Raw genomic sequence first — 27,916 nt, forward strand, 5'->3', positions numbered from 1 at the left:
TCCGCCGCCAGCGAATTAGTCAGCAGTTGTCCGGGGCCCAGGTCCCTTCCCCCAGCCCGCCGCCGGCCTCCGTTCCCCGGCGAGGAAGGCTCTTTCGAGACGGTCCCTAGAGCCCGCGGACGTGACCACTCGGAACAAGTTGGCCTCGCGCGTGGAATCACTCCGCCTCGACACGCAGAGCCGCTCGGCCGCCGCCGGTGCCTCCGGGGCTGTTTGGGGCCGCGCCTCCCAGCCGGCGCCCTTTAGAGAGGATTGGGGCGGGAGCGGCGGGCGGGAGGACGAGGGAGCGATGGTTCAGCCCTTCTCCCCCCACCCCCGTGGCCTGGCCCGATGGTAGCGCCCGAGGTTGCGGGCTTCGCGCCTGCGCAGTGCGGCGCCTAGGGGGCCAGGGAGAGGGAGACGGACGTTGAGAGAACGAGGAGGAAGGAGAGAAAATGGCGTCCACGGGTGAGTGTGGGGGAAACGCGGCCGCGCCGGCGACGGCCAGGGCGCCCAAGCCGGGGGCTGCTCGTCTCTGGGGGGTGGTCGGGACGACCGAGTGGGGTTCTGAGGAGGGGGTGAGGTCCCCGCCACGGTCCGGCGAGCTGAAGAGCCCGCTTTTACCCTCCCCTCCCCCACCGGGCAGGCCGGTTCTGGAATCTTCCAGCGCCCCCGCCGCGCGGGGGGCTCGCGGCGGCGGGGGCGCGCGGGGCCTCCGGTGGCCTCCATTGTGTGCCGGTCGGGCCCCGCGCTCCGGGCCGCCCGCCACGTGGGCGGGGCCTGCGGCCTCTGGGGCCCCGCGTGGTGGTGGCGGCGGCGGGGTCGGCCCGGGCCTAGAGCCCGGCACCCCGAGACTGGAGGTGGGGGTGGCCCGACGGCGGCTCGAAAAAGCCGCGAGCATGCCGTCCCTCACTCTCACCGCCACCCCTTCCAGAGGGGGCGGCGCGAACCCGAGGGCGATCCTGCCTCACCTCGAAGCCCGAGGCGGGGAGCCAATAAACAAAAAGGGCCGGCGGGCTTGGGAGCCGAGGGGCGCCGGCCTAGGAGCCTAGGAGCGCGGGCCCCGTCCTCCTGAAGGCCCGGCCGGCGAGTCCCAGCTCCGAGCCCAACTTCTTGCCCGACGACTGGGCTTTTTATCCGGGTTGAGCTCCCCCCTTTCAAAGCCCACCCCCCCCCAAAAAAAAATTCCGCTGTTCCCACGGGCTTCTTCGGGTTTTTACTATGAATCCCGCCTCCTTCCTGCCCCAGAAAGCAATTCAGGAGCTTCCCGGGGCAATTTTTCCGCAAACGCCGAGGGGGAGCCGGGGTCCGAGGAGACCAGCCCGGATCGCGGGCTCCACCGAAGGGCAGGTCTGGCCTCCCTGACCTGGAGAGACAAAAGGCCCGTGAATTCCGCTCGGGCTAGCCGCCGTCTCACGCGTTTATTTGCCTAAATGAAGCCGACAGGCTTGTTCCTGTGGAGGGTGGATACGGGGAGGGGGGGAGGGGGGGGGAAGGAGCGGTCTGGGACAGCAAGCTCAGGGATAGGGGCTCGCCTGTGGCGTCTCGAGTGGCCCCTGGTGCCAGGCGTGGTTTAGGGGTGCAGCCTGAACGTGACCCGCAGTTGGCAGCCAGTTCCTGCGCTCCCCGGAGGTGGTTGGCAGGGGCATGGGGCTATGCTTAGGCGGCCTCACGCCAGGCTTGAAAGGCCGCGGGAGAAGGAAGTCGAGAGAGAGAGAGGGGGTGGGGGTGGGGGGGAAACGCTCCGAGTGGTAATTTAAGAGAGTCCAGAATCCAGCAACTTAAGGACATTGCTCAGTAGCCGAGCAGGTGAATGCCAGCCGTGGGTGCCAGGGTACAGGGTGCCCCTAGGAGAGATTGTGTGGCTAGATAGGCCAGTGTTGTGCCTGCTTCTGTTCCGCTTGTTTCCCGCTGCCCACCGTGTGCTCCGTTAGAATTCCCGTGGCGCCGCGTGTGTGTGGACACAGGAGTGGGCCCGGCTGGGGAGTCTCTGTGGGGATAAGGGGGGTGAACTTTGGCTTACTTCCCTGCAAGACAAAGGAGTTAGGCCTTTGCAGAGCTTTTTGAGCCCTTCTGACCTCTAAGCAAAGCATTTTGACTCCACAGAGTTGCCCCCATCCTGATAACTCGGGGTGTAGTCTGAAGCCCCAAGTCTCTACGGTTTGGGTAGTGGGCGCAATCAAATATCTAAAAGCCACTGCCTTGGGTAATGTAATGTTAGTTTGGTTTTTTTTGGTCCTCATTCGTATTATATATTAGAAGAGTACTTAAAGTACAGTACATGCCCATTTTAACGAAGACTACAGTGCAAACTCCCAATGAACTGCCAGTCAGACCAAGAAATGAGAACATTGCTCACACTCTAGGCCCGCTTGGATCACAGCCCCCTCTCCGCAACCCGTCCATTTTTAGTGAAATCAGCTGCGTATTTGGGAGTTAAACACAAAACATAACTGATTGCTAAATACTCTGACCCGTGTGTGACTAGCGTTTTTGAGGCCGTGTCATGTTTGTGTGCTGCAGGTAGACAAGTTCTCGGAAAACAAATTTGCTGCCTCCCTTATGCTACCAACGTGGGGCTAAAGCGTCTGGTTTCGCACTGATCGGAGGACATTGGCTGTTTCATATCAGCTTTGCCAGTTTATGTTTTACATAACCGTTCTTGTAGGAAAGTCCTCTTGCAAACATGGGACTTAGATGTCAGCGATTTGGTATCATTTCTCCAGAAGAAACCTCAACAGAATGGAGGTTGAAATAGTCAATTTTTGTGTGCTTCCTTGGTGTGTTTGTTTTGTGGAGACCACAGGGGAGTGATTTGCATTTACTTTTTATTTGCCACATTGAGCACAGCTTGTAGTGCTATTGAAAATGCCTTACGGTTTCTCCTGCAGCTGCCTTCAGGTTGGTTTCTCTTGAGCAAAACAATGCATCACCTTTGGGCAGTTAATTTGATAACGTTGATTGGGGTTCTGAGTTGAGGGCGAAGGAGGAAAGAAAGTAGGCAAAGTGTGGAAGTAGAAAGATGAGCTGACTTAAATGAGATGGAGTCATCAAAATGTTCTCAGGCCAGGTGGACTTTGGAGTAGAGGTAGAAACCCCTCAGTGAAGAGCTGCAATGTCAAAAACTGTTTGCTTTCATAGAGGGGCTATTTTCTGAATGGATTAGAAAGGACCTTTGGTTTAGTTCTAATGTCAGTACTGTCTTGTAACATAGAATAAGATACGTATTTCTTGTGGAGAGCAAAGAATTGGGCAGAATTTTAAAAAATAATTACTTTAGCCCTAGCAGGTTTGGCTCAGTGGATAGAACGTGGGCCTAAAGACTGAAGGGTCCCAGATTCGATTCCAGTCAGGCACGTTCCAGGTTGGGGGCTCAATCCCCAGTGTGAGGCATCAAGAGGCAGCCAATCAATGATTCCCTCAAATCACTGATGTCCCCCCCTCTCTCTCCCTTCCTCTCTGAAATCAATAAAAGGATATTTAAATTTTTTAAAAGATAATAATTACTTTAGCCCTGGGTGGTGTGGTATAATGATTAGAGCGTTGGCCTGTGCACTGAAGGGTCTCGGGTTCAATGCTGGTCAAGGGCACACACGTGGGTTGCAGATTCATTCCCGGCCCCAATCTTGCAGGAGATCTCCCTCCCTCTCCCCCCACCCCACCCCCTCTCTCCATGTCCTCAGGTGAAGATTTAAAATAATTACTTTAAAATACATACATATGTTTAATTCAGTACTTCTGTGAAAACTTCTTAATCATTTCATTTTCTCTTTGTTTTCACTATTTGTAGACCTTACTAGACCAGAATTTTTAGTCCCTTTTTCTATATGTCATATGAAAAGGAAAATTACAGGAAGTTTTACTTAGGGAAAAGGGGGGGGGGGGCAGAAAAATTGTGGCTTTTTTAAAAAAGATGACTTTACCTAAAACCAAGTTCTTCCCCAAAAGATTAAATGCTTTCTCTGCCAGTTACCAGGATACTACCTTAACTTCGGTGGGATTTATAATGTCCTAGCTTTTGAGTTATTGTACAGATGTAGCTCTGATACAGTCAAAAGCAAACCCTTCAACCCTTTGCACTCGCTTGCTTTTTTCTCGATTCCTTTATTCTAATGCTAACCGTGTCGAGTCACACTCGACATCCGAGTGCAAATAAAACACTGAATTGAGATGACTGTTCTGTTTTCTACCAGTTCTGCTAGATAATGCAGTTAAAGTTAGTCTAATTTGCTAAGTGAGGGAGCAACAGAAAGACTAGTTTTTGAGGAGATGTATCTATCTACTAATGTAATCAACCTGGTGTTGAGCATTGTGATGTCAATTGCCTCCTTTTTTATATGAAGATAAAACTTCTGGTCCTGTTGGTTCGTCTTCTCTGTTAGTCTTAGGATGATGATCATGTATTTGAAATGACAGCCTGTGGTTAAGGGGGGTTGTGGTCATGGGAACTGCAAAGTATCTCTGCCAAATCAGCTGGTCTTGACCTCATGTGTTGGCACTGTATTCAGACTTTGCGTTAAACTGGCTTAGACTTATTTTGGGGGTTGGTATTAAGAAATGAGAGATACTCGGCCCACCGGTATGGCTCAGTGGTTGAGCCTCGACCTGAGAACCAACAGGTTACGAGTTTGAGTTCCCATCAGGGCAGGCTCATCCTCAATAGGGCTGTGCAGGAGGCAGCCAATCGATTTTTCTATCTCTGTCCCTCTCCCTTTCTCTCTCAAAAAAAAAAAAAAAATCAATAGCATATTTAGAAAGAAATAAGAGGTAATCATTTGGACCTCTGCTGGCCCATAGCTTCTCTCTAAACAGTTAAAAGAGTTCAGAATTCCTGCTCCCTTTCCCCCCTACTTCTTGCCTTTCCTGACTTCACACTATTTTCTCGCCTTGTCTCCTCCAGATTACAGTACCTACAGCCAAGCTGCAGCCCAGCAGGGGTAAGTCAGTCTTTTTCAACAGTATTTTGTGTGTGATTGATTAATGGAACAGAGCCTGCTGTAGTTGTGGAGGGTTTAGTAATGGAATCTGAATGTTCTATATTCAGTTTTTGCACTTAATTTCTCTTACAGCTACAGCGCTTACACCGCCCAGCCCACTCAAGGATATGCACAGACCACACAGGTAATCTTTAAGATAGATATATATGTAGCTGCATCCCCAAGTAAAATGTTTCTATCAATCATTCAAACAATAGCCAGCACAGTTCTTTTTAAAAAATTAGGTAGTAGGAAAGTGTAATGTGCTTGTAATAAAAATAACCAGGCATTTTAAACTTTCACAGTGGGAATGCCATTATATATGAAACCATCCCCAAACTGGGAGTTGCTAGCTCTCCATATTTTTCTAGTATCATTTCTCAAGTTAGGTACCCTGCTCCATGCTTGGTCCTATGTATTCAGTTCTATTGAGGAAGGAGATATGACATCTGGCAAATGAAAAAATGCAGTGCATAGATATTAAGGCATTTACCAGTGGTCGGACAGTAAGTGGAGGGGTCAGCTCTTATCGCTACCTGTAAGAGGTTAAGGGTTCTTCAGTAAATGAGTCTGTTTAAAACCCTAGGCCAGCAGATTCTAGAAATTAGCCTCCAAGTGTTCTCAAGATCACCTCAAATTCTGAAATGGTCTGTGGCTTAAAAATGGGTACTAATAACTGCCATAGAAATATTCTAGAACAGGCAGAATGATGTGATGTGTCTGGCAGATCCTACGTAACTGGTCATTCAGATCTAGAATATGATCATGCTAATACCTGAAAGAACACCTCATTCCTTGCCAGTTTTCTGTATTACTGATGTCCAAGTTCAAAAGACAGTGCTGTTGATATGCTAACCCTAAGGAGACATGCAGTGTTCTAGTTCATTTTCTTGGAGGTGAAATCTTTGTCCTACTGAAAATCTGGTTTTCAAAATTGTAGATTTGGACCCCATTTTTACTTTCCTTCCTCTTTGTTCATTGTGTCTTCCTAATATTTGTTTCCAGTTGCTAAAACTGGTATGCTTAGTGCTGGCAATTGTACACCTGTTCCCTTATTACTCATCCCTTGAGAGTACCTTGTTAATCTCCTGTACAGTTAACTGTGATTTTGCTTAATTATCTCAGGAACTTTTTTGTAGTTAAATTTACAAAAATATGAGTTCATCAGATTGGGGGAAACTCACAGTAATGTGATTAATCTTATTTGAAAACAATATTTTCAACTTCTAAATTGAAAAACTTAGAAGTAAATCGGCTGTGGTGTGTTTTTTGTGGGTTTTTTTCTCCCTAAAAATATAAGGTTTATATATCTGAAGGTTTTCCATCCATTTCCTTTGAGCAGGCATATGGGCAGCAAAGTTATGGAACCTATGGACAGCCCACTGATGTCAGCTATACCCAGGCTCAGACCACTGCTACCTATGGGCAGACAGCCTATGCAACTTCTTATGGACAGCCTCCCACAGGTAAAGCCTGCCTTGGAGATACTTTGGGTCCCATCAACTAGGGTGTTTGCTAAGAAGCTTGTTACTTGTGCTCTTTGATGTATATTCTGGTCCATATCTTGGCATCTGGCATTCTTAGGAGGAACTCTTTTTTTTCTCCTTTTCCCTTATATTCTCCTTGAGGGACCGCTAATAGAATGTGGGTGGAATAAATTCCAAGGGAGAAAAGAATTTTCCCTTTAGCTATTTTATACAGTATATTAAATAATCTCACAGCAAAAGGGCAAATATATAAAAGATTGTGCTAATGCTAATTTTGGGTAAGAATGAGCCTTCTTAAACTGACCTGCTAAAAATATCAGACTGGTTTTCACATGTTTACTTCATCTGATAGTGTACCCTCTACTTTTTGTTTTGTGCTTTCCACAGTAGAAGGGACCAGTACAGGTTTGACTATCCTGCTCATTCTTGCATGGGAAATGCTTTCCATCTTGTTTAACCCTGTAATGTTAACCCTCTAGGTGTTTTCATTAGTTTAACCCTCAAACTTTCTAACATCATACACAGCAAGGTGCTAATGGAAAACTGCTTCAGGTGCCATTCGCAGATCCATGTCTTTTTCTTTATGTGATTTTGGGGAAAGTTCTGCTTTTGTTTTATTTTACATTTTTCTGTGTCAAGCCTTAATAATAGTTCACCTTTCCAAAGGTACTTCAGATGACTATTCCCCAGCTGATTTCCCCATGTTCCCTGAAGGACAGGTGCATGATTAGATTTATTTAGAGGTGAAGGCTGCCACCCTGCATGTCAGTTATGTTTGTCTGTCTGTCGGTTTCCAGTCCAGACACATTTTATTTTCTATTTAAGTGATGATGAATTACTTTAATTCATATTATGTCTTAATATATATATAGATATATATATATATAAATATATATATATAAAATAGCATTCCAGGGAGCTAAAAACTATTCTAAGAATTAGAATAGAATAAACTGTATCCTAATACTGGGGTTGAGAGTGGAGTATATGAAAATTTGACAGTACTTTTATGTTATGTTCAGTACTGTGTAAATGTTTTATGATTCCCTACCTTCTCCCCACCTACTCCCATCTTTATTATTGCTACTATTATTATTAAAGAATACTTACTTCAAAAGTCTTACAGATGTAAAAACCTTTTGTCAAACCATCTGCAGTTCTCTTAAGTTATATATAGAGTCTTTAGTGGGGAGAGACCTGTTTGTAATTTATCTTACTGAGTGACAGTGGCCTGGATTTGATGGAAAGTACTCCCTCATCTAATACGTATCTTGAATAAGTTGGGGAATGTTTAAACTTTCTGTTGGATTTTTAACAGAATTTTAAAATTGTGACATGAACTTCATGTATACAAACTAACATTTTTTATTGAGTTATAATTTACATACAACAGTTACGAGTGTGCCGCATAATGATTTTATACTTTTATATACTGTGTTGTGAAATGATCACAGTAAGTCTAGTTCATCCATCAGGGCTTGGTTATAATTTTTTTCTTATGATGAGAACTTTTAAGGTATATGCTTTTAGCAACTTTTTAATACATTTATGCATTGTTCTACTCCAGTGGTCGGCAAACTCATTAGTCAACAGAGCCAAATATCAACAGTACAATGATTGAAATTTCTTTTGAGAGCCAAATTTTTTAAACTTAAACTATATAGGTAGGTACATTGTTATTAACTTAATTAGGGTACGTGGTATTTTGTGGAAGAGCCACACTCAAGGGGCCAAAGAGCTGCAGGTGGCTCTCGAGCCACAGTTTGCCGACCACTGTTCTACTCCATTTTATATAAGGGACTTAAGCATCCTCAGATCACAGGGATCTGAAACCAATGCCCCACAGATACTGAGAGACGACTGTATACAGTACAGCTGTATATCACCATGACTTGCTTATTTTATGACTGGAAGTTTCAGCCAAACAAGTATAAATTAAAAAGAAATAATAACTGCTTAGATCTAGCTTTTGGAGTCCCTGGATCATTTTATAGGAACATGATAAAATCATTTATAGGAAATGTAGTGGTCTTTCACAGAAACCGGTATCTTTGATGAGCAAGAGATTGCACTTAAAAATATAAGGAGCCCTATCGGTGTGGTTGAGTATAGACCTATGAACCAGGGGGTCGGAGTTGGATTCCTGTCAGGGCACATGCCCAGGTTGCAGGCTCCATCCCCAGTGTGGGGTGTGCAGGAGGCAGCCTACCAGTGCTTCTCATCATTTATGTTTCTCTCTCTCCCTCTCCTTTCCTCTCTGAAATCAATAAAAATATATTTTTAACAAATAGATATAAGAAATGTTTATATAGACTTTATAGTTTATGGAGGACTGTCATACCTCCCTTAACCCTCCCATGAACCTTTGTCATGGAGGAACAAAATTTAAACCTGATGAGCAAACTGAAGCTGAACCAAACTAAGTAGGTTCCTGAAAGAGATAGTAAGTGGGTTCAAGCACACTTAACCACTTTCCTCCTTAACCTCATACTGCTTTACGTGTAAAAGTAATTGGATAATTATTGGAAGGAATATATAAAAAGACATTTTTCTCTTCTAGACTTTTTAAAATTATTTCATGAGAAGGGAAGCTATAGAAATCTCAATTCATTAATTGGAATAGAAATCTTTAACTTTTAATTTTTACTGTTCAAGCGAAACGAAAATTTTAGATTTGTGTGATTTTTTAAAAATATATTTTTACTGATTTCAGAGAGGAAGGGAGAGAAAGAAACATCAATGATGAGAGAGAATCCTTGATTGGCTGCCTCCTGCACACCCCCTACTGGGGATTGAGCCTGGGACCCTTCAATCCGCAGGTCAATGCTCTTAACTTTTTAAAAAATATATATACTTTATTGATTTTTTTTACAGAGAGGAAAGGAAAGGGATAGAGAGTTAGAAACATCGATGAGAGAGAAACGGATCAGCTGCCTCCTGCACACCCCCTACTGGGGATGTGCCCGCAACCAAGGTACATGCCCTTGACCGGAATCGAACCTGAGACCCATCAGTCCGCAGACCGACGCTCTATCCACTGAGCCAGACCGGTTAGGGCTGTGTGATCTTTTTTAATACCTTTTTCCTTAAAGATGTCAGTGCATGTGTTGTCTTTTTTGTTGGTGGTCTTTTTTTTTTCTTTTTTTAAATTATTTTGCTTTATTTTTGCTCATTTTGCTTGGCTGCTTGTGTTGGTACTACAGATTAATTAAAAGATTATTCATTAACTCAGTGTCTATTACTATAATCTTAGCCCTACAAAGCTCTGTTGCTGCATAGTTTTATGACATGAGTTATTTCCCTGATCAGTTTCGTTTTTTTTTTTTTTTTTTTTTTTTTAATTTTTCTTGTAAATCTTCTAGATGGCCTGTCGTGTAGGGGGGAAATCTGTGTAGGATTAATAGTGTAGGTGGAATTAGAGTCCAGTTAAATTTAAATAAATGAGTGCTCTATATGATTGACATTAGGACTCTGCACAAAACTGTTAATAAACGTTCAGATGAACAACATTCCAACTCAAAAAACTTACACTGTTTGAGGCTTCCTGTTTTCTTTGAGAACAAAATTACTATCTTTGTGTATAACTAATTTTAGAATTTACCAAAAAGAAATGTTTGGGGTGTAGAATAAAGTTATTGTACCCTGTGAAGTTTAAGGTCCTAAATCTTAACTAAAATCACCAGTCTTGATTCATGACTTGTTAACACTGAAACTTTTTTTTCTTTAGTGAGATTTGGATTTTTCTTTGATGGGTATAAATGCTGATGACTAGAAGTAACTTATTAAAATATACTTTATTTCAGAGAGGATGGGAGAGAGAGAGAGAAACATCAGTGATGAGAAAGAACCATTGGCTGCCTCCTGCCACACCCCCAACTGGGGATCAAGCCTGCAACCTGGGCATGTGCCCTTGACTGGAATTGAACCCGGGACCCTTCAGTCCGCAGGCCGACGCTCTATCCATTGAGCCAAACCAGCTAGAGCTGGATGTAACTTTTTATTGTATGGCTCACTTGTGCTTACTGACCAGGAGGAGGAATAGGAGGGAGGTGAGCCCAGCCCCAGGAAAGGTTGTAACTCCTCTCACAGTGAAGGGAGCTGCAGATTTGGGGGCCGGGAGGGGCGGTGTCAGACTTCCAGCCCAAGTTCCAGGTGAAAGGGCGCATGGATCCTGCCTGGTCCAGCGAAGACAGGAGCTAGACGGAGTGAGAGAGCAGGTCTTTGTGACACTTGTGGGGAAGTAGGAAGGGGCTCTCGGGCCTGCCTCCTATAGGTGAGCAGGAACAACACCTTTTGCTGGTGGTAGGTAAATAAGGACTAGACCATGTGCTGTTTCAATCTCAACATGGTAACAAGCATTTTTTTAGTTACTTGTTATGTGAAACAAAATTAGCAGTTCTTAGAAGTGTTTACTCGTTAACATCTTCCACTAAAAATTAAGCACATTCTCTAGAATTTCCAGTTTCCTTAAATTAAACATGAACTGCTCATGATGGAGTGCTTGGGACTGAAAACAAGTAATTTCAAATTGTGGGTTTTAATGTTATAACTAGTACCTGGATCCTTATTCGTAGCTATTTTAAGATGCTATGTCATTGCTTTTTACTTCCCTTTCTGGGACATTTTATTTCTGTTTGAGAGGTTTTGGGGGTACTTAAATTCAGAGAATTTAGGTTTTAAATATTGGTTTGTTGCTGCTGCTCTTACTGAAGGGGAAATATTTAATGGAGATAAATACGGGGTGGCTGCACGTAGGTGGTTCACAGATGGTTCTGATGATGAGTGGTTAGGTAGCTAGATCTCTGAGGAGCCAGAACTCTGACGCGACTCTCGTTTGTTCCAGGTTATACTACTCCAGCTGCCCCCCAGGCCTACAGCCAGCCTGTCCAGGGGTATGGCACTGGTGCTTACGATACCACCACTGCTACGGTCACTACCACCCAGGCCTCCTATGCAGCTCAGTCTGCGTATGGCACTCAGCCTGCTTACCCAGCCTATGGGCAACAGCCGGCAACCACTGCACCTGCAAGGTAAGAACACATTCACATTCTCCTAACTCCATAGTGCACTGGCCTCAGCTGTTCAGGAGAGAGAGCAACTACACACACTCAGAATCCGTGATTTGGTTTCTTTTTAATAGTTGCTCTCACGTACACTTAGGTGTGGTTTTGTTGTTGGTTTTGGTGTTTGTCAATCCTCACCGAGGATATTCTTTTTCCTGTTAATTTTTAGAGAGAGTGGAAAAGGGACTGGGGCAGGGGAGACACACACATCGACTGTTGCCTCCTGCATGCACCCCGACCGGGCTGGGAATCGAGCCTGCAATCAAAGCACATGCCCTTGACCAGAATTGAACCCGGGACCCTTCAGTCCAAGGACTGGAGCTCTAACCACTGAGAAAAACTGGCTAGGGCTGTTTGTTTTTATTTACTGATGTTCAGAGGGGGAGAGAGAAAACATCGATTCGTTCTTCCACTTGTTTATGCGTTCATTGGTTGCTTTTTGTGTGTGCCCTGACTAGTGATCAAACCTGCAACATTGGCGTATCGGGACGCTGCTCCAACCATCTGAGCTACTCCCTGGTCAGGGCACTCAGCTGTTGGCTATATTCTTAGTCATTAAAGTAACGCACTAGAACACACTACACATTCTTCTCCATTTTGTAGAGAAATGGTACCATCCAGGGGCCAAAATAAGGGTGGTCAACATAGTTTCAGAAGGGAGGCCTATTGGGGTAGGAGGCGGCTATTGTATTAACTTTCTTTAAACCGGGAGAAAATTGAATGTGTGGTTTACCTCAACGCAGAACAACTAATGATGCTTTTACCTTTGGTTTTATGGCCCCGTAAATGAGTAACAGCTTTCTCTTTGGGTAAAACATGGTAGATAGGTTGGGGGGAGGGGGAGCCTCATATCACTTAAGAAACAGCCATGTGACTCAGTTGTCAGTAAAGGATATGTCCATAGCTGGAAGTCAACTTAAGGAGTTGACATGATTTCTCTGTATTATGTAGTGGCTTGGTAATCCAAATATAACAGGCGAGTATAAATTCTTAACTGGGTACCCTGCTGTGGGGTGAATATTGGGGCAAGGTTCATACTCCATGACTGGTTAGCAGGTAAACATTATTAATTATTACTTAACAGAAGATTTTAGGTATTTGCTTTAGGCAGTGCTCTTAGGCGGTTTCTGCATACAGTCTTGACAGAGCATTGGCTTCTGATTTGAAAGTTGTTTTTGTGTGTGTGTGTGTGTGTGTGTGTGTGTGTGTGTGTGTGTGTGTTTTAAGGGAATAACAGGATATCACGCCATAGCTGGAGGGTTTTATATATTAAATGGTTTTTTCTAAATCATCCTTTTTGGTTCCTTTTTTTCTTTTTTAATGTATTTTACCGATTTTTTACAGAGAGGAAGAGAGAGAGAGAGAGAAACATCAATGGGAGAGAAACATCGATCAGCTGCCTCCTGCACACCCCCCACTGGGGATGTGCCCGCAACCAAGGCACATGCCCCTGACCAGAATCGAACCTGGGACCCCTGAGTCCACAGGCCGACGCTCCATCCACTGAGCCAGACCCGTTTCGGCGGTTCCTTTTTTTCTTATTTTCAATTCTTACCGTTTTAAAACAGCTGCCTGTCTTATGATCAGTGACAGCTTTTCCCCTTTCCACTGGAAAAAAGGGGGTTTGTGACCTATTTCAGCTCTTAGGAGAAATCAGTGCTTCCCCAGCCTCTCTGGTCTGCCTACTGATTCTTGGGGTTTTGCTTAAGGTAGATCAAGCTTACTTTGCTACAGCCCTGATGCAGAATGTTGGAGCAAAGAGGTAATAGACACCACTGTGGTTCTTTTCCTTGGGATTGGGATTGATTTCTTCACTTAACAAGGACATTTCCCAGGTCGTCAGAGCAGGAGGGGCTGGGGGGTATATACCTACTATGGTATTTCCATTATAGAAATTTTGAGGCAAGCTATGGTCATCAAGTTAAATGTTTTTTCAAGTCTATTCTTAATAAATGAGAAACATAAATACACAGTACAGATCTATAAATGCCATGAACTTATGTAAATGTTACTCTAACCTAAAACTTGAATTATTATTAAAGTTTTCTTGTTTGCTTTCAACAGTCCTTTTTGAGAAATAGCATTTTCTTTACTAACAAATTACCTCCCCCCTCAGATCACTTAAATTGGCAACACAAAATATTCTACCTATTTTTTTTTTTTAATTTTTTAAAAATATACAGAGAGGAAGGGAGAGGGTTAGAGAGCTAGAAACATCGATGAGAGAGAAACATCGACCAGCTGCCTCCTGCACACCACACCCCCCACCGGGGATGTGCCTGCAACCAATGTACATGCCCTTGACCGGAATCGAACCTGGGACCCCCCAGTCCGCAGACCGACGCTCTATCCACTGAGCCAAACCGGTTTCTGCGTAACTACCTTTTTTATAGCTGTTAACTTGGAACAAAAGAAGCGCTATGGCCCTAAACGGTTTGGCTCAGTGGCTAGAGTGTCGGCCTGCAGACCAAAGGGTCCAGGGTTCGATTCTGGTCAAGGGTCCATATTTTGGTTGCAAGCTTCTCCCCGGCCCAAGCCCTGGTCAGGGCGCGTGTAGAAGGCAACCAGTCAGTGTGTTTCTCGGTGTTTCTCTCTGTCCCTCTCTCTCCCACTCTCTCTGAAATCAATTGGGGTGGGGGGATATCCTCAGGTGAGGATAAAAAACAAGCGCGATGATGTCTCTTCCATGGATGTGATCAATTCATCCCCTTCCTTAGGGTTCTCCAGCAAATACAATTGGACCGACACTGGGTTTGATGTAGTTCGCTTTAAAATTGGATTTATTTCCAAATTCAGTCCTAATGTTGCATATTGCACAGAGATTTGTAGAGTTCTTACCCAAGACTTTTATGGTTGAGGGTGAAAAGTCTCACTTTTTTATTTCTTCTTTTAGACCACAGGATGGTAACAAACCCGCTGAGACCAGTCAACCTCAATCCAGCACGGGGGGCTACAACCAGCCCAGCCTGGGATATGGACAGAGTAACTACAGTTATCCCCAGGTACCTGGGAGCTACCCCATGCAGCCAGTCACGGCACCACCATCCTATCCTCCTACCAGGTCAGTCTCTTTGCTTCTGCTTCCTCAGGTGATCTGTTACCTGATTCCCAATGATAAGCCTGAGCACATATTGTTAACTTGAAAATCTCAGTCCTGGGTTCCCATAGCAGTGCCTGGCAGCCAGTAACTCTTCTAAGTACAAATAAGATTCTTACCATTCTAGGTTCTTTAAATTTGCTCTCTCAGTTAATTCAGATAGCTGAGAAACAAATATATGAAAGCAAGCAAAGTGCAGAGCATTGTATTTTAAAAAAAGAAACTTCACCTTAAGCATTTTGTATTTATCAATGCAGAAGTCCATTCATGCACTGGTCTTTTAATGGTTGATCTGAGGCTTTTTGTTTTTTATTACAGTTTATTTGTTCTGCATTCTTTGTCTTAGGTTAACCACACCAGCATCTACACCATCCAGGTTTAGTTTCTTTAAAGTGTAGGAAGAACTGCAAGTAGTTCCACTCACATTTAAATTGAAGCAAGTTTTCAAACTTGCCTGAATTATGCGCTAAAGTGTTAACTTAGTTTTGCTGGAAGAAATAACCCCCCTTTGCACTCACTTCATTGGTTTACACATTAAGTGCGGCAGGCATAAACAGGGTTAGGAGCCGTACAGCTGACTGGGTGAGAGTCTGCACAGCTTGGGGTAGCAGTGGGCAGGTCTCCCAGCAGTTCTCCCACGGAGCCCACTGCACCTGCTACGCTGGGGCCGTTAATCTGGGGAGTTGAATAGGTGCACTCGGTGCAGAGAGCTGTTGAGTCCATACAGCTGCGGGGGGAGAGATGGTGATAGAGGCTTAGTTTAATTGTACTTAAAAAATTATTTTTCATTATCATGGTTCATATGGAGTTTAATACCAGTTCTTTAAAGCTTTATTTCTGTTTAAGAATGTATCTTTGGTTCGATTCCCTGCCATATCAAAAAGATGAATATCAGTGTAACATTCATCTTTTATACAGTGCCTTGATTCTGAAGTTTCTTTATCCATTTTTTCTTTATTAATGCCCAGATTTCATAGATGATTGGCATGTCTGAAAGTTCGAAACTATATATAGCCATTTGAAATATGTGTTTTTTAAATATATTTTTATTGTTGATAGTATTACAGATACCTCACATTTTCTCCCCTTGCCTCCCAGCTCCTACCCACCCCATCCTCCACCCCATCCTCACCACCTTAGTGCCCATGTCCATGAGCTATGCATATAAGCATATAAGTTCTTGGGTTTATTTCTGCTTGTTCCCCCAACCCCACATGGAGTGCAATGTGTTTTCATTGATTTAGAGGCCAGGGGAGGGATAGAACGGTAGAAACAAATTCAAACGGTTGATATGTAGAAAGTAAATGCATTTTTAAGGGTTTCTATGTCACATGCTATGAATGTCTTGTATTTAGGGGGCTTGAAGGAATAAGCCTGTCCTTCCTAAAAAGCTGTTTTTTCTTTCTTTCTTTCAGCTATTCCTCTTCACAGCCGACTAGTTATGATCAGAGCAGTTATTCTCAGCAGAACACCTATGGGCAGCCGAGCAGCTATGGACAGCAGAGTAGCTATGGTCAACAAAGCAGCTATGGGCAGCAGCCGCCCACTAGTTACCCCCCCCAAACTGGATCCTACAGCCAGGCTCCAAGTCAATATAGCCAACAGAGCAGCAGCTACGGGCAGCAGAGTGAGTTGCTAAGAGAGAACACCAAATAAGAGTGGCTATGTTTGGAGTTTCTGAACGTGGGGAAATGGTCTTTATCATTGTTTGCTTTCTGACTCCAGGATGCATCTTTAGGGCATAGCATCCTGGCTGATAGCTTGGATGTCCCAATAAAGACTTCAGTGTTTTCTTCAATTTAATTGGTATTAGCATACCTTGCAAAAAAAGAGAAGAGATTTCATAACTGGCTAGAATAAATGATTTGCACTGGCATCCCTGGTCTCGGGGGAAATTTTATGCAGTGAGTGAAGTCAGCATTCCTATGGCCTGCCCATCCCAACTCAGTGACAGTAGCAGGTAGTTACTGAAGACTATTTGGATAGTCATGTAAACGCTATCTGTGTTTTGATTTTGTTTTCTGTTTACATCCATAGAGCAAAAAAAAGAATTCTTCCTCACAGGATAGTTCCCTATATGTAGAGAAGTAATCAAAAACTCAAACCGTCTTCACGATTTAATCTCTTCCCAGATTGTTGTATGTGGGGTTTTTTAATTAAGTTCCATTCATGGGCATGTGTTATGACTATGAAATGAGTAGTGCTGCTTGATGGAACCCAACCCTTAGCCATGTGCTAAACCCCTAAGCAACCTGGCTCTATTTTTTGAGATATCTTATAACCCAGAACCCTACAGACTTTGGGCTAGAGGGCTTTTTGTTGTCTGGGAATGGTTTATTCTAGGCTAACTGTAGGAGGTTACTCCAGCTTTGATGAACCAGCACTTTTTTGTTGAACTTCAAAGAACCTGTGATTAGGGGTGTGTTATCGAGGATGGTGCCTTGGTTAGTGCTTTGCAGTTGAGAATTCTGTGATTCCAGGAGAGAGTACAGCAGGCAGTGGTATAAATGCTGGTCCATGGCTTACAAATGTGACTCTTTCCTCAGGTTCATTCCGACAGGACCACCCCAGTAGCATGGGTGTTTATGGGCAGGAGTCTGGAGGATTTTCCGGACCAGGAGAGAACCGGAGCATGAGTGGCCCTGATAACCGGGGCAGGGGAAGAGGGGGATTTGATCGTGGAGGCATGAGCAGAGGTGGGCGGGGAGGAGGACGCGGTGGAATGGGGTAAGAGCAAACCTTTTCTCCTTTTACCTAATTTTGTTTCATCCATAGGATTTTCAATGGAAAGAAGGGACTGAAAGACATGAGAAATTCAGTTGTACATTTCCATGGACAATCTGTTGAGCCCAAACCATCTTCTAAAACATGGAAATGTCATCTTTATGGCATATATTAAGTGGCAGTTTGCTTTTTCCCTGCCAGTCTACTTGGGTGGGTTGGGGAGAACAAAGAATGGTTTTGAAATTGGAGCTTTCAGTTCCCTTCATGGTTTCCAGAGGTCAAAAGCCTCTATGGGTAATAGACTTGGGATGGAACACACACAACCCTTCTAACAATCTAGGTTTATAACTAATTGTCTCTGAATGGTTGTCTTGAAATACCTGGTGTATATACTGCTGAGAAGGAATGCAGCTGTTTTCCACAATGTTTGTCCCCAACTTGTGTTTGTACTCCGAACTGTTGAACATAATGCTGAAGATCTTGGTCCCATAACCCTTGAACTACGGCCTGAGGTGCACCTGGTACACAGAAAAATCCAATAGCTTTTTGCAGAGTAATGTATATAATTAATTCTAGTATTGCTCCTTATTGGAGATCTTAAGTCTAAATCGGTTTGACCATTTTGATTGATGGCACAATCTGGTTTAGAAAACTTTGTGTAGATCAATAACGTAACCCTGCTACCTGTGCCTGCCCTTCCCCTCCCCCCCCCATTTCCTCTTTCCTTCCTGGTATCTGTGCTTTGATGAAGGTGAGGAATAATGTTGGTTAACATAATCCAGAAGGCTTAGTTCTGTGTGTGTTCTGTCCCGACATAAACTAGTATAAAAGTTATGCAGAATGTTCTATTCGGTATAAATTGGATTTGACGCCAATTGGTTCAAGGAAAAATTGAATAGGATTTCTTTTTTTTAGAAGTGGGCTTCAAAATTAAGATTTTAAAATTTTATCTTTAATTTTTGTATTAGCAAATCTGTTAACTATTGAAAGGTACTGATATTCTGCATAACTTAAAAGTCTTTGGTGAAATCTTTATTGGAAGAAACAATCATTTTTACAACATGCAAAATTTTATGAATAATTTGGTATACAATAAAATCAATCCTCTGATTTGGAGAATGTCATTCCATTATAAAGGTTTCACTTCTTTATGAATGTTTTAAAATAGATATAGACACTTGAAATTACTATCATCACGTCTTCAATCACCTAAAAGTCTTAGTATATTTCAATTGCAAAACCAATTTCAAATGTACTCATTTTAATACTTCAGAAGTAATAAATTCTAATTTTGCTAGATATTGCTAGGAGAGGGGTCCGCTCTTCCTGGATGAGAAGTCTCTCCTGGAGCCGTAGGAAAAATCCTGGCTTTCCCCATAGGTTTTTCAACAGACTGGGCAGCAGTCAGTTGGATCCTTTGGGGACAGGACAGGGGCACCCCCTCCCTCTTTTTTATTGTGGTGTGGTGATGGTTTTCAGTGTCTTCTGCAGGTAAGGCACTCAATGTTGTTAACGTGCCCTTTTTCATTGCCTCAGTATTTTGATATTTTCATTGGCTGTTAAACGTGGAAACTTTTTAACATGCTTTGTCGCATTTATATGCTACAGGTTACAAAGTGAGAGCCTTGTATACACTTCAATACTTAAAAAGTACCCGTACTCAGTACTCAGCCGGCAGCATAATGAAAAGTGGGACTAGACACGGTGTCCATATGGAGAGGAAAAATATACATAGAATATTTTTAACAAAATGTTTTCATTGTATAAATGGAATCCTTCTGTAACTTTGGTAACTGCATACTTGTTGTTTGGTAATGAACCAGAGGAGGTATAATAATACTCTAGAATTGTGTAACATTAAAGTATAAACTTTTGTGTTTAAAGAGAGGGAACATTTTATGGTGTGTACTTTAAAATAAAAAGGAGACAAAGCTGCATGCAACAGCTTGAAATTGTATATTCAGGTATTAAAGGTGCAATACTGGTTAGAAAAAGCTCAGGGCCTCCCACTGAGGAGCTGCCTTTATTTAATTTAAAGAAGGAAAAAAGGCCCAATTCATAGTTTTTTACCCTTTAAAGTATGTAAGGCAGTAACTTGATGCTGCCATTGTTGTTGTTCTCAACTGATATGTCTGTAAAGTTGCACCCCCAGTCCATTTAGCCTTGGAATTGGTTGTAAATTTTCTTTCCACAGTGACTGTAAATTCATTAGTGCCCTGCAGTGTGTGGCTTTATGCTGAAGATGGCTGGATGCGTCCTCTGGTGTGTGTTGTAGTCATTAGTGTAGTTGTCTCCTTCATTATGCTGTGACTTGTTAGGGAGCCCGGGGTCTCTTGGTTCTGCCCTGGGAGAGGTTGAGGGTGCACCTTTATGAACATGGAAAGGTTCATCACAACAGTTGTCCCAGCTTGCTATTCCTCTCTACACCAAGCTCTCTCTGTTTTTCAGCTGATGGGGTGGGTGTTTGGGATCTATTTTCCCCCTCATTTGCCAAGTATTGCACTATTAATACCAGCCCCCGAAATGAAAGGAGCCAACCACACTGGTGTACAATCAGACAAGCAAGGTTGTATATAAAGGAATTGAGCAAGCTGCCCTGAAGAAAGGCATAGTGACAAGATGAGAGAGATGCATTGTTTGGAGATGTTTAGCCAGTGCCCTTCTTCCCCACGAGCCCCCCCAAGGCTCAGAGCGGTACTGGCTTTTAAAGGGAAAGGCCTTCATTTCTTCGTTTATCCCCCCAGCAGCGCTGGAGAGCGAGGTGGCTTCAATAAGCCTGGTGGTAAGTTTTTGAGTATTACCATGGATAGTGTTTAAAAAAAATACAGTCAGTTTTTAGAAAACTATAATTTTTTATTAGTTTCATAAGCGGTTTAAAAATGATCTATACAAAAGAGACTAATGGGTACTGCCGGCATTGTCTTAGGGGTAATAAGGTTAACCTATGGTTACAAAACAAAGGGTAACTTGAAGTATTGATCTACTGCTTCTGTAATATGGGGGAGTACATTTTTAAAATTTGGAGGAAAAATTTTGACTTAAATTTAACACTAATTTGGCACATAAGCACTGAGAGTGTATTTGGTTAATGGTTTAAAAGCAAACCAGCAAAGAAAAAACCCTAGCAAACCTTTCACAAATGTTAAAGGGGCACTGCTCCATTTTAGCGGTGCGGGTCATTTTGAGTTTAATGAAGCCCCATCAAATGGTGGTATAGTAGATAGTTATGTGTGTTTGTAAGGTTTTGTAGCTTGCAAGACACGCACTAATAATATTTTATATGATCTTTCCTGGTTGGCAGGACCCATGGATGAAGGACCGGATCTTGATCTAGGTAATTTTAATTTTTATCTTTTACACTGTGCTTTATACACATTTAGCACACGAGTGAGTGTGTGGTCGAGTTTAGCAGCCTCATAGATGAATGTGATATTATTAGTGTCAAGGGCAGTTTGGGGCTTCCTTTATCAAAAGCATCTATTCGCCCTAGCCAGTTTGGCTCAATGGATAGAGCGTCGGCCCACAGACTGAAGGCTGGGTTCAGTTCCAGTCAAGGGCACCTACTTTGGTTGCAGGCTTGATCCCCGGCCTTGGTCAGGATGTGTGTGTGCAGGATGCAACCATTCAGTGTGTGTCACACACCGATGTTTTCTGTCTCTCCCCCCCTCTCTAAAATCAATGGGAAAATATCCTTGGGTGAGGATTAACAAAAAAGGCACCTACTCACAGCAGCCTTCAACAAAACAAACCAGAAGTTTCATGGCTTTCTTATTGATACGGTTGGTGGTTCTAGTTGTGTGATGAATACTAGTAGGCAGTAGGGACCGGTTGGTTAATAAGCCCCTATACATACATGACAGTAACTCCTTTCTGTCTTCTTTTTTCTGGAAGGCCCACCTGTTGATCCAGATGAAGACTCTGACAATAGTGCCATTTATGTGCAAGGTTTAAATGACAATGTGACTCTGGATGACCTGGCAGACTTCTTTAAGCAGTGCGGCGTTGTTAAGGTAAGTTAAAGCATCACCCATGCCACCTGGCAGGTCTTCAACCACCGCGCCTTCTAAAGAGGCTGAATTGCTGTTAAGAGTAGTTTCTGAAGTTGACTGATTTTTCTTTCTGGATGTATTGTGATTTGCTCCTTAACATACCAGAAAATCCGTTTTTTAATTAAAACTATTTTTTTAAAAGTAAAGATTCAATTTTGAGAGGGAGAGAAACATTGGTTTGAGAGCGTAACATCGATCGGCTGCCTCCTGCACACCCCGTACTTGTGATCGAACCTGCAACCCCTTGGTGCACGGGATGACATTCAACCAACTGAGCCACACCGGCCAGGACAAAAACCTTTTTAAAAAATAGATGCTAAGCATGGTTTAAGCATACTTGATAATTTGGCCATAAGGCAGTACTATTGTGGAAATATGCGAGGGTCAACCAGAAAAAAGCCATTGGAGTTTACATATAGCAGGGAACATGGTTAACATGGAACATAGTATGTTAAATAATGAGTGTTACAGAGGAAAAGAATACAGCAAGAAGGGCAGGCATTAAAGGAACGGAGCCGTCCATAAAGCTTGGAGTGGAGAAGGTATTTCAGCATAATGGAGGGAGCTTCCCTGGCAAACTCGAGGGAGCTGGTGCGACTAGAAAGCTACTGGAGGTGGTGGGTGGTGAGGGGGGAAGACTAAGACACGGATTTTGAGACAGGAAGGTGGGGTCCCTAGAACAGAAGCTCAAGGTTTGGGAATCTTGTATTTCATTTATTTATTAAGTACATTCTCTTAAAAACAGTTGGGTTGATTCTGGGTTTTTACTGTATAAGCCATGCTGCAGTGAGCATCCTCGTACACAGCTCCTAGTGCACGGTACACTAGTTTCTCTAGTGCGGGCGTCCTCAAACTACGGCCCGCGGGCCACATGCGGGTGTTTTTGCTGGTTTGTTTTTTTACTTCAAAGTAAGATATGTGCAGTGTGCATAGGAATTTATTCATAGTTTTTTTTAAACTATAGTCCGGCCCTCCAACGGTCTGAGGGACAGTGAACTGACCCCGTTTAAATAGTTTAAAGACCCCTGCTCTAGTGTGTGTACAAGTCATTCTTGTTACTCATGGTGGTTCTAAAGGTCACTACAAACACTTGAGTTAATGAAGGCATGTCTCACATAAGTCATAATCCTAAAAACGATTCATCCGGTAGTTATTTTACAAAGAGAGAAGGAGGTTCCGTAGTGGTGACTGCCTTAAGTTGGTATTCACATTTTCCCAGCTGGCCTCAGAGTTGGATCTCCCTGCACTGCCTATCCCGCCCCTACAGTGTCCATCCTTGGGTCATCTGTAGAGAGAATGGGAATGAGAGGGCAGAGTGTTGTCTTGTGTGACCTCAGCTGAGTGCACATATGTGTCAGGCAACTTAAAATTTTTGCCACTCTGCATGTCTGTCTACACATAACCACAAAAGTGCCACTAGTATTGATTTTGGAGTTTATAAATTTTTATTTTCGAGAGGAGGCAAATTTGTATATATTTAATCCATGAAGGATGAGGATCAACCGTATCCAGGCATAAAATTGCTTAAGGTATGTACATGTTTAACTTCACAAGATGATGGTATGGCCGACCACTTAGACTCCCGACAGTATTACTGATTCACATTCTCCATCCTCACCGCTACTGGGAATCATGTCTTTCAACTTGCTAGTTTTTCGATTTGCTTTTTCCCTGTACGCCATCTGCTATGAAATGTGTTTGTGTCATGTTCTCATTTTTCATTGGGTTATTGTCAATTTATATTACAGTTCTTTGTATTGTCTGAATGCCGAATAGAAAGTTCCACCCCTACCTGGGTCTATTTCTTGGTTGTCTTGTATACTTTTAATTTGTATGATCCTGTGTTAATAGCAGATAGTTACTACGTTGTTGTGCTAAATCTTGATAGCTAGTAAGACAACTTATTCTGCTTTGCTCTTTTTCTTCAGGAATGTTTTGCTATTTACTCCTTGCTCCTCTGTATACATTTTGGAAGCTCCTTGAAAACACCAGATTGGGTGTTTACTGACTCTATAAGACAGTTTGAGAAGTGACATTTTTATAATACTGAATAGTCTTTTTTTTCTCATGAACATTGTATGTCTCCATTTATGTCTTATAAAGGAGATTATAAACATATATATATATATATTTTTATTTTTTTTTTTAATGATTTCAGAGAGGAGAGTGAGAGATAGAAACATCAGTGATGAGAGAGAATCATTGATCTCTTGCCTTCTGCATGCCCCACACTGGGGATCAAGCCCGCAACCCCAGACAGATGCCCTGACCGGAAATCGAACTGTGACCTCCTGGTTCATAGGTCAACACTCAACCACTGGGCCACGCCAGCCAGGCGCACCTTTTTTTAAGCCCTATAATCAGACTTTCAAGCATCTCTAGGAATACAAACAAATGTATAGATTGGACTTGGGTCATGTTCACATTTAATGCAAAACACACACATGAAGCCATATTCTTGAACAATGTGGCTCCTGAACGCAAGCCAATGCATCTGGTTTTCAGCTGAGAAACTAGTGGTCTGTTCTAGCTCCAGAGGGAACACCAGCTGTGTTGCACTTAATTAAGAATACACCGCCCTGTCTACTGTACGTAATGATTGGAAGGTTATTTTTGACTGTGCAAGTCGTTTCTTATGTGACGGACTCCGTGCTGGACCAGCTCTCGCTGGGCGCCTAGAGTGTGGGTGCCAGGACCCCAGGAGGAGAGGCTGGGGAAGGAGTGGGGTCCGTGCTGCTCACGGACACACTTGGGGGTTTTGAGCCTATTTTGGTTCTTAGGAAAAAAGACATCTAAGGGGGGGGACATAATTTTATATATTTGTTGTAGCAATTTAGGAAATAAGTCCCCCATAACTCCACCACTTGGATAAATTAACATCTTACTGAACATGAATCTGTGCAAGATTGTTGCCTTTGACGGGGACTTCTCTGAATGTCATGTGGACTTGATGGTCAGTCTCCTGTGCTGTTTGATGCCTAGATGAACAAGAGAACTGGACAGCCCATGATCCACATCTACTTGGACAAGGAAACGGGAAAGCCCAAAGGCGATGCTACAGTGTCCTATGAAGACCCGCCGACTGCCAAGGCGGCCGTGGACTGGTTTGATGGTAGGGCCTTGGCGTCAACGAGGGTGTGCTCAGTGCACCGGGACCGCCTGGTAGCAAATGCTGCCTGTGTCCGCTTGCAGGGAAGAGGCTTTTGCTAATATATTCAATTCTGACCGTTAGGACATCCTTCCCTGAAGTGATTCTCTAAACACAGATATCAGAAGGTACAGAACATGTTCGCACTGTACTTTTTAATTTAAATGTAGCTATGGCCTTGACATTGGTGCTGAGATTTCACTTCAGGCAAAATCAGCTCGCAGGTGTCAGAGGACAGGTCCTGGCCCTCCTCTCTTGGCACTTCATGTTCTTCCTGTCCTACTTCTCACCCTGCGCTGGACAGGGTGCCACCCCCAGCTTACTTTTCCTCGAGGTGTTAAGTGTGTCTAAAGGCTTTTTTCTGGTCCTTCAATAAGGCTCTTAGATTGTGGGCAGGGCCCACTGGTGCAGCAGGGTGAGGGGTAGGAGAAAAGGGGTGGTCTAGCCTAGCCTAGACCTTCAAGAAGGAAGGAAGAGTTGAAGGTTGGGAGGAATTGATGTTCTGCTATCTCGTTCTAGGGAAAGATTTTCAAGGAAGCAAGCTGAAAGTTTCCCTTGCTCGGAAGAAGCCTCCAATGAACAGCATGCGGGGGGGCATGCCGCCCCGAGAGGGCAGGGGGATGCCGCCGCCGCTCCGTGGAGGTAGGCACCCACACCTGCTCTGACCTATTCCTGGGCTGGTTTGAAAGTTCTTAAGACCCTTATCTTGGAGAAACTGGGTTTCTAGAGTAGACAAGCTAATTAGAAGTATAAGAAAGGGACGTAATCAATGTCAGACTACTGAATGCTGGCAGTGAACGTTATGGGAGTGTCGTGGCCGGTGTGGCTCACCTGGAGCATAGTCCTGTGTCCTTCCAAGGTCTCAGGTTCGATTCCAGTTGGGGCACGTATGGGAGGCAGCTGATCGATGTATCTCACATCAGTGCGTCTCTTGAAAGAAAAAGTTTATGGGAGTAAAAGGAAGTGAGGAATATGCCTTGGTTGGCCAGAGGCTGGACCCCCCGCCTGGGTGTCAGCCCTGGGGCTGTTGCATTTATGCCGCTTTGGGCTCTTCATCTACATGAAAACACCGGCCCTCCCACAGCTGCTGTGGGAGCTAACTGGATTCCCAACCACACGGCCGCTGTACATGCAAAGTGCAGCTCAGGACTTGGGCTGTCCGCAAGGGGCAGATGGGACCACGACGACAGTGGCCGCTTCCCTGGTGCTATAAAGGGTGACTGTTCTTTCGTGTTTCAGGTCCGGGGGGCCCAGGAGGTCCTGGGGGACCCATGGGTCGCATGGGAGGCCGTGGAGGAGACAGAGGAGGCTTTCCCCCACGAGGGCCCCGGGGTTCCCGAGGAAACCCATCCGGAGGAGGAAACGTCCAACACCGAGCTGGAGACTGGCAGTGCCCCAATCCGTACGTGCTGCTCTGGGCAAACTGATAGCCTGCTAGTGACGTCACCACACACCTTGCCCTGTTCCCATTCTGAAGAGGAGTGGGTTCTCTGTCCAGAGAACTTGTATGATGACTGATTGCTATTGGGGGTTGGGAGGCTAATTGGTCACTTACCAGCTGCTTCAGAACCTCCTAAAGGTCACAGTTCCGCTGGACTCTCGAGTCACAGGTATGAGGTCGAGCAGAGGTCCTGGATCACACGCTGTCCTGGGGTGCGTTGCTGCCTCAGGCTGTGGTTCTGAAGCCGCTTTCTGTGGCCAGATCCTCGTACTGGTGTTCAACCCAGGGCCTCTTACTGGTGGTGGAGGAGTGTGTGCCTGCTGACAGGTTGTCTTTGCTTGTTCAGCTTCCTTGGTTCAGTCGGCTGACGCTTTCTATTGTACGATCTCATGCAGGGGGTGTGGAAACCAGAATTTCGCCTGGAGAACAGAATGCAACCAGTGTAAGGCCCCGAAGCCTGAAGGCTTCCTCCCGCCACCCTTCCCGCCCCCGGGTAGGTACAGGTTTGGGGAGCATCCCCTCAGCTTCTTGGTTCTAAACCTCTTGTTAACGTGGTGGGCTTGGTAACCTACAGCTGTCCCTGCTGAGAGCAGGTCAGTGGTTCAGTAAGGGCCTCTCTGGGCCCTGACGCTCGTCATCGCTGCTGAATGGTGGCCAACCCAGATGTCCTGACCGAGCAGCCTCAGGCATGGCCACAGCTCTTGCTTCCACCCGCTCTGTCTCGCCACTGATCTGTCCTTTCTCTTACCGTAGGCGGTGACCGTGGCAGAGGTGGTCCTGGTGGCATGCGGGGAGGAAGAGGTGGCCTCATGGACCGCGGTGGTCCTGGTGGCATGTTCAGAGGTGGCCGTGGTGGAGACAGAGGTGGCTTCCGTGGCGGCCGGGGCATGGACCGCGGTGGCTTCGGTGGAGGAAGACGAGGTGGCCCCGGGGGTCCTCCTGGACCTTTGATGGAGCAGATGGGAGGAAGAAGAGGCGGGCGTGGAGGACCTGGAAAGATGGATAAGTATGTGATGGTGAAACCACCCGTGGGCTCCTAGGCGCAGCCGGCTGTCCGCAGGCAGGAAGCTCCCCTGGGACCCAGGTCTGTGGAAGGGCTTCCTCTCCTCTCCCCGTTTTAACCTGCACCCCCCCTTTTTTCCCCCCTCATAGAGGTGAACACCGTCAGGAACGCAGAGACCGGCCCTACTAGATGCAGAGACCCCGCAAGCTGCGTTGACTACCAGATTTATTTTTTAAACCAGAAAATGTTTTAAATTTATAATTCCATATTTATAATGTTGGCCACAACATTATGATTATTCCTTGTCTGTACTTTAGTATTTTTCACCATTTGTGAAGAAACATTAAAACAAGTTCAATGGTAGTGTGCCGAGTTTTTTTTTCTCTCCTTTTAAAGATGGTTGTTTAACTAAGACTAATGGGAACCCCTTGTGAGCATGCTCAGTATCATTGTGGGGAACCAAGAGGGCCTCTAACTAACTGTAACAATGTTCATGGTTGTGATTTTTTTTTTTAAAATAAAATTCCAAATGTTTATAAACAGTCATCCTTCTCGGCCTCTGTTCCGCAGTTGCTGCATGTCTACTTGGGGTAGCCCCTGTCCCCCGGGAGTGGGGTGCCTCCAGACAACGGCTCATTTAAGGGTCCTGAGGGAAAATCTGAAATGGTCCCGACGTGAAAACAAACCGAGACGGCGGCGTCGGTCATGGTGCTGCCAGCCAGGAAGCGGGGGTTGGCACGTCCCTTTGACCCTGGATCCTGGACTGTCTCTGGAGGGGATGTCACAGCCCAGGACTGTAGTGTGGTGAGGGCCGTGGTGGGAGGACCTGTCACTGGCTTAAAGCCTCCCGGAGCCCCTTCGCGTCACGGGGACCTCGGTGCCACTCGCAGGCAGCAGTGTCGTTCGGTGGGCAGCGAGTCGGGCTCTGCACCTCCAGGAAGCTCTGCCT

At 44.7% G+C, this 27,916-nt stretch overlaps 1 protein-coding gene across 4 annotated transcripts; it reads left to right on the forward strand.

Annotated features, from left to right (window-relative positions):
• The first annotated feature begins 262 nt into the window (after positions 1–262).
• Positions 263–27,513, forward strand: EWSR1 (EWS RNA binding protein 1). 4 transcript variants are annotated; one of them, XM_008142469.2, is made up of 17 exons: positions 284–447; positions 4,880–4,916; positions 5,049–5,100; positions 6,298–6,421; positions 11,286–11,472; positions 14,399–14,566; positions 16,018–16,229; positions 17,149–17,329; positions 20,071–20,108; positions 20,628–20,660; positions 21,218–21,336; positions 24,358–24,487; positions 25,043–25,165; positions 25,763–25,925; positions 26,360–26,457; positions 26,718–26,970; positions 27,117–27,513. In XM_008142469.2, the coding sequence occupies exons 1-17, from the start codon at positions 435–437 to the stop codon at positions 27,154–27,156; spliced, it is 1,971 nt and encodes a 656-aa protein (XP_008140691.2). In that variant the 5' UTR covers positions 284–434; the 3' UTR covers positions 27,157–27,513. The 4 variants fall into 4 exon arrangements, with proteins under 4 accessions (XP_008140695.2, XP_008140691.2, XP_008140692.2 ...); XM_008142470.2 differs by having other exon boundaries at positions 20,074–20,108; XM_054712823.1 differs by lacking the exons at positions 17,149–17,329; positions 20,071–20,108 and having other exon boundaries at positions 285–447.
• Positions 27,514–27,916: the final 403 nt, after the last annotated feature.

Source organism: Eptesicus fuscus, chromosome 23, assembly GCF_027574615.1.
Source record: "Eptesicus fuscus isolate TK198812 chromosome 23, DD_ASM_mEF_20220401, whole genome shotgun sequence".
NCBI lineage: Eukaryota > Metazoa > Chordata > Mammalia > Chiroptera > Vespertilionidae > Eptesicus > Eptesicus fuscus.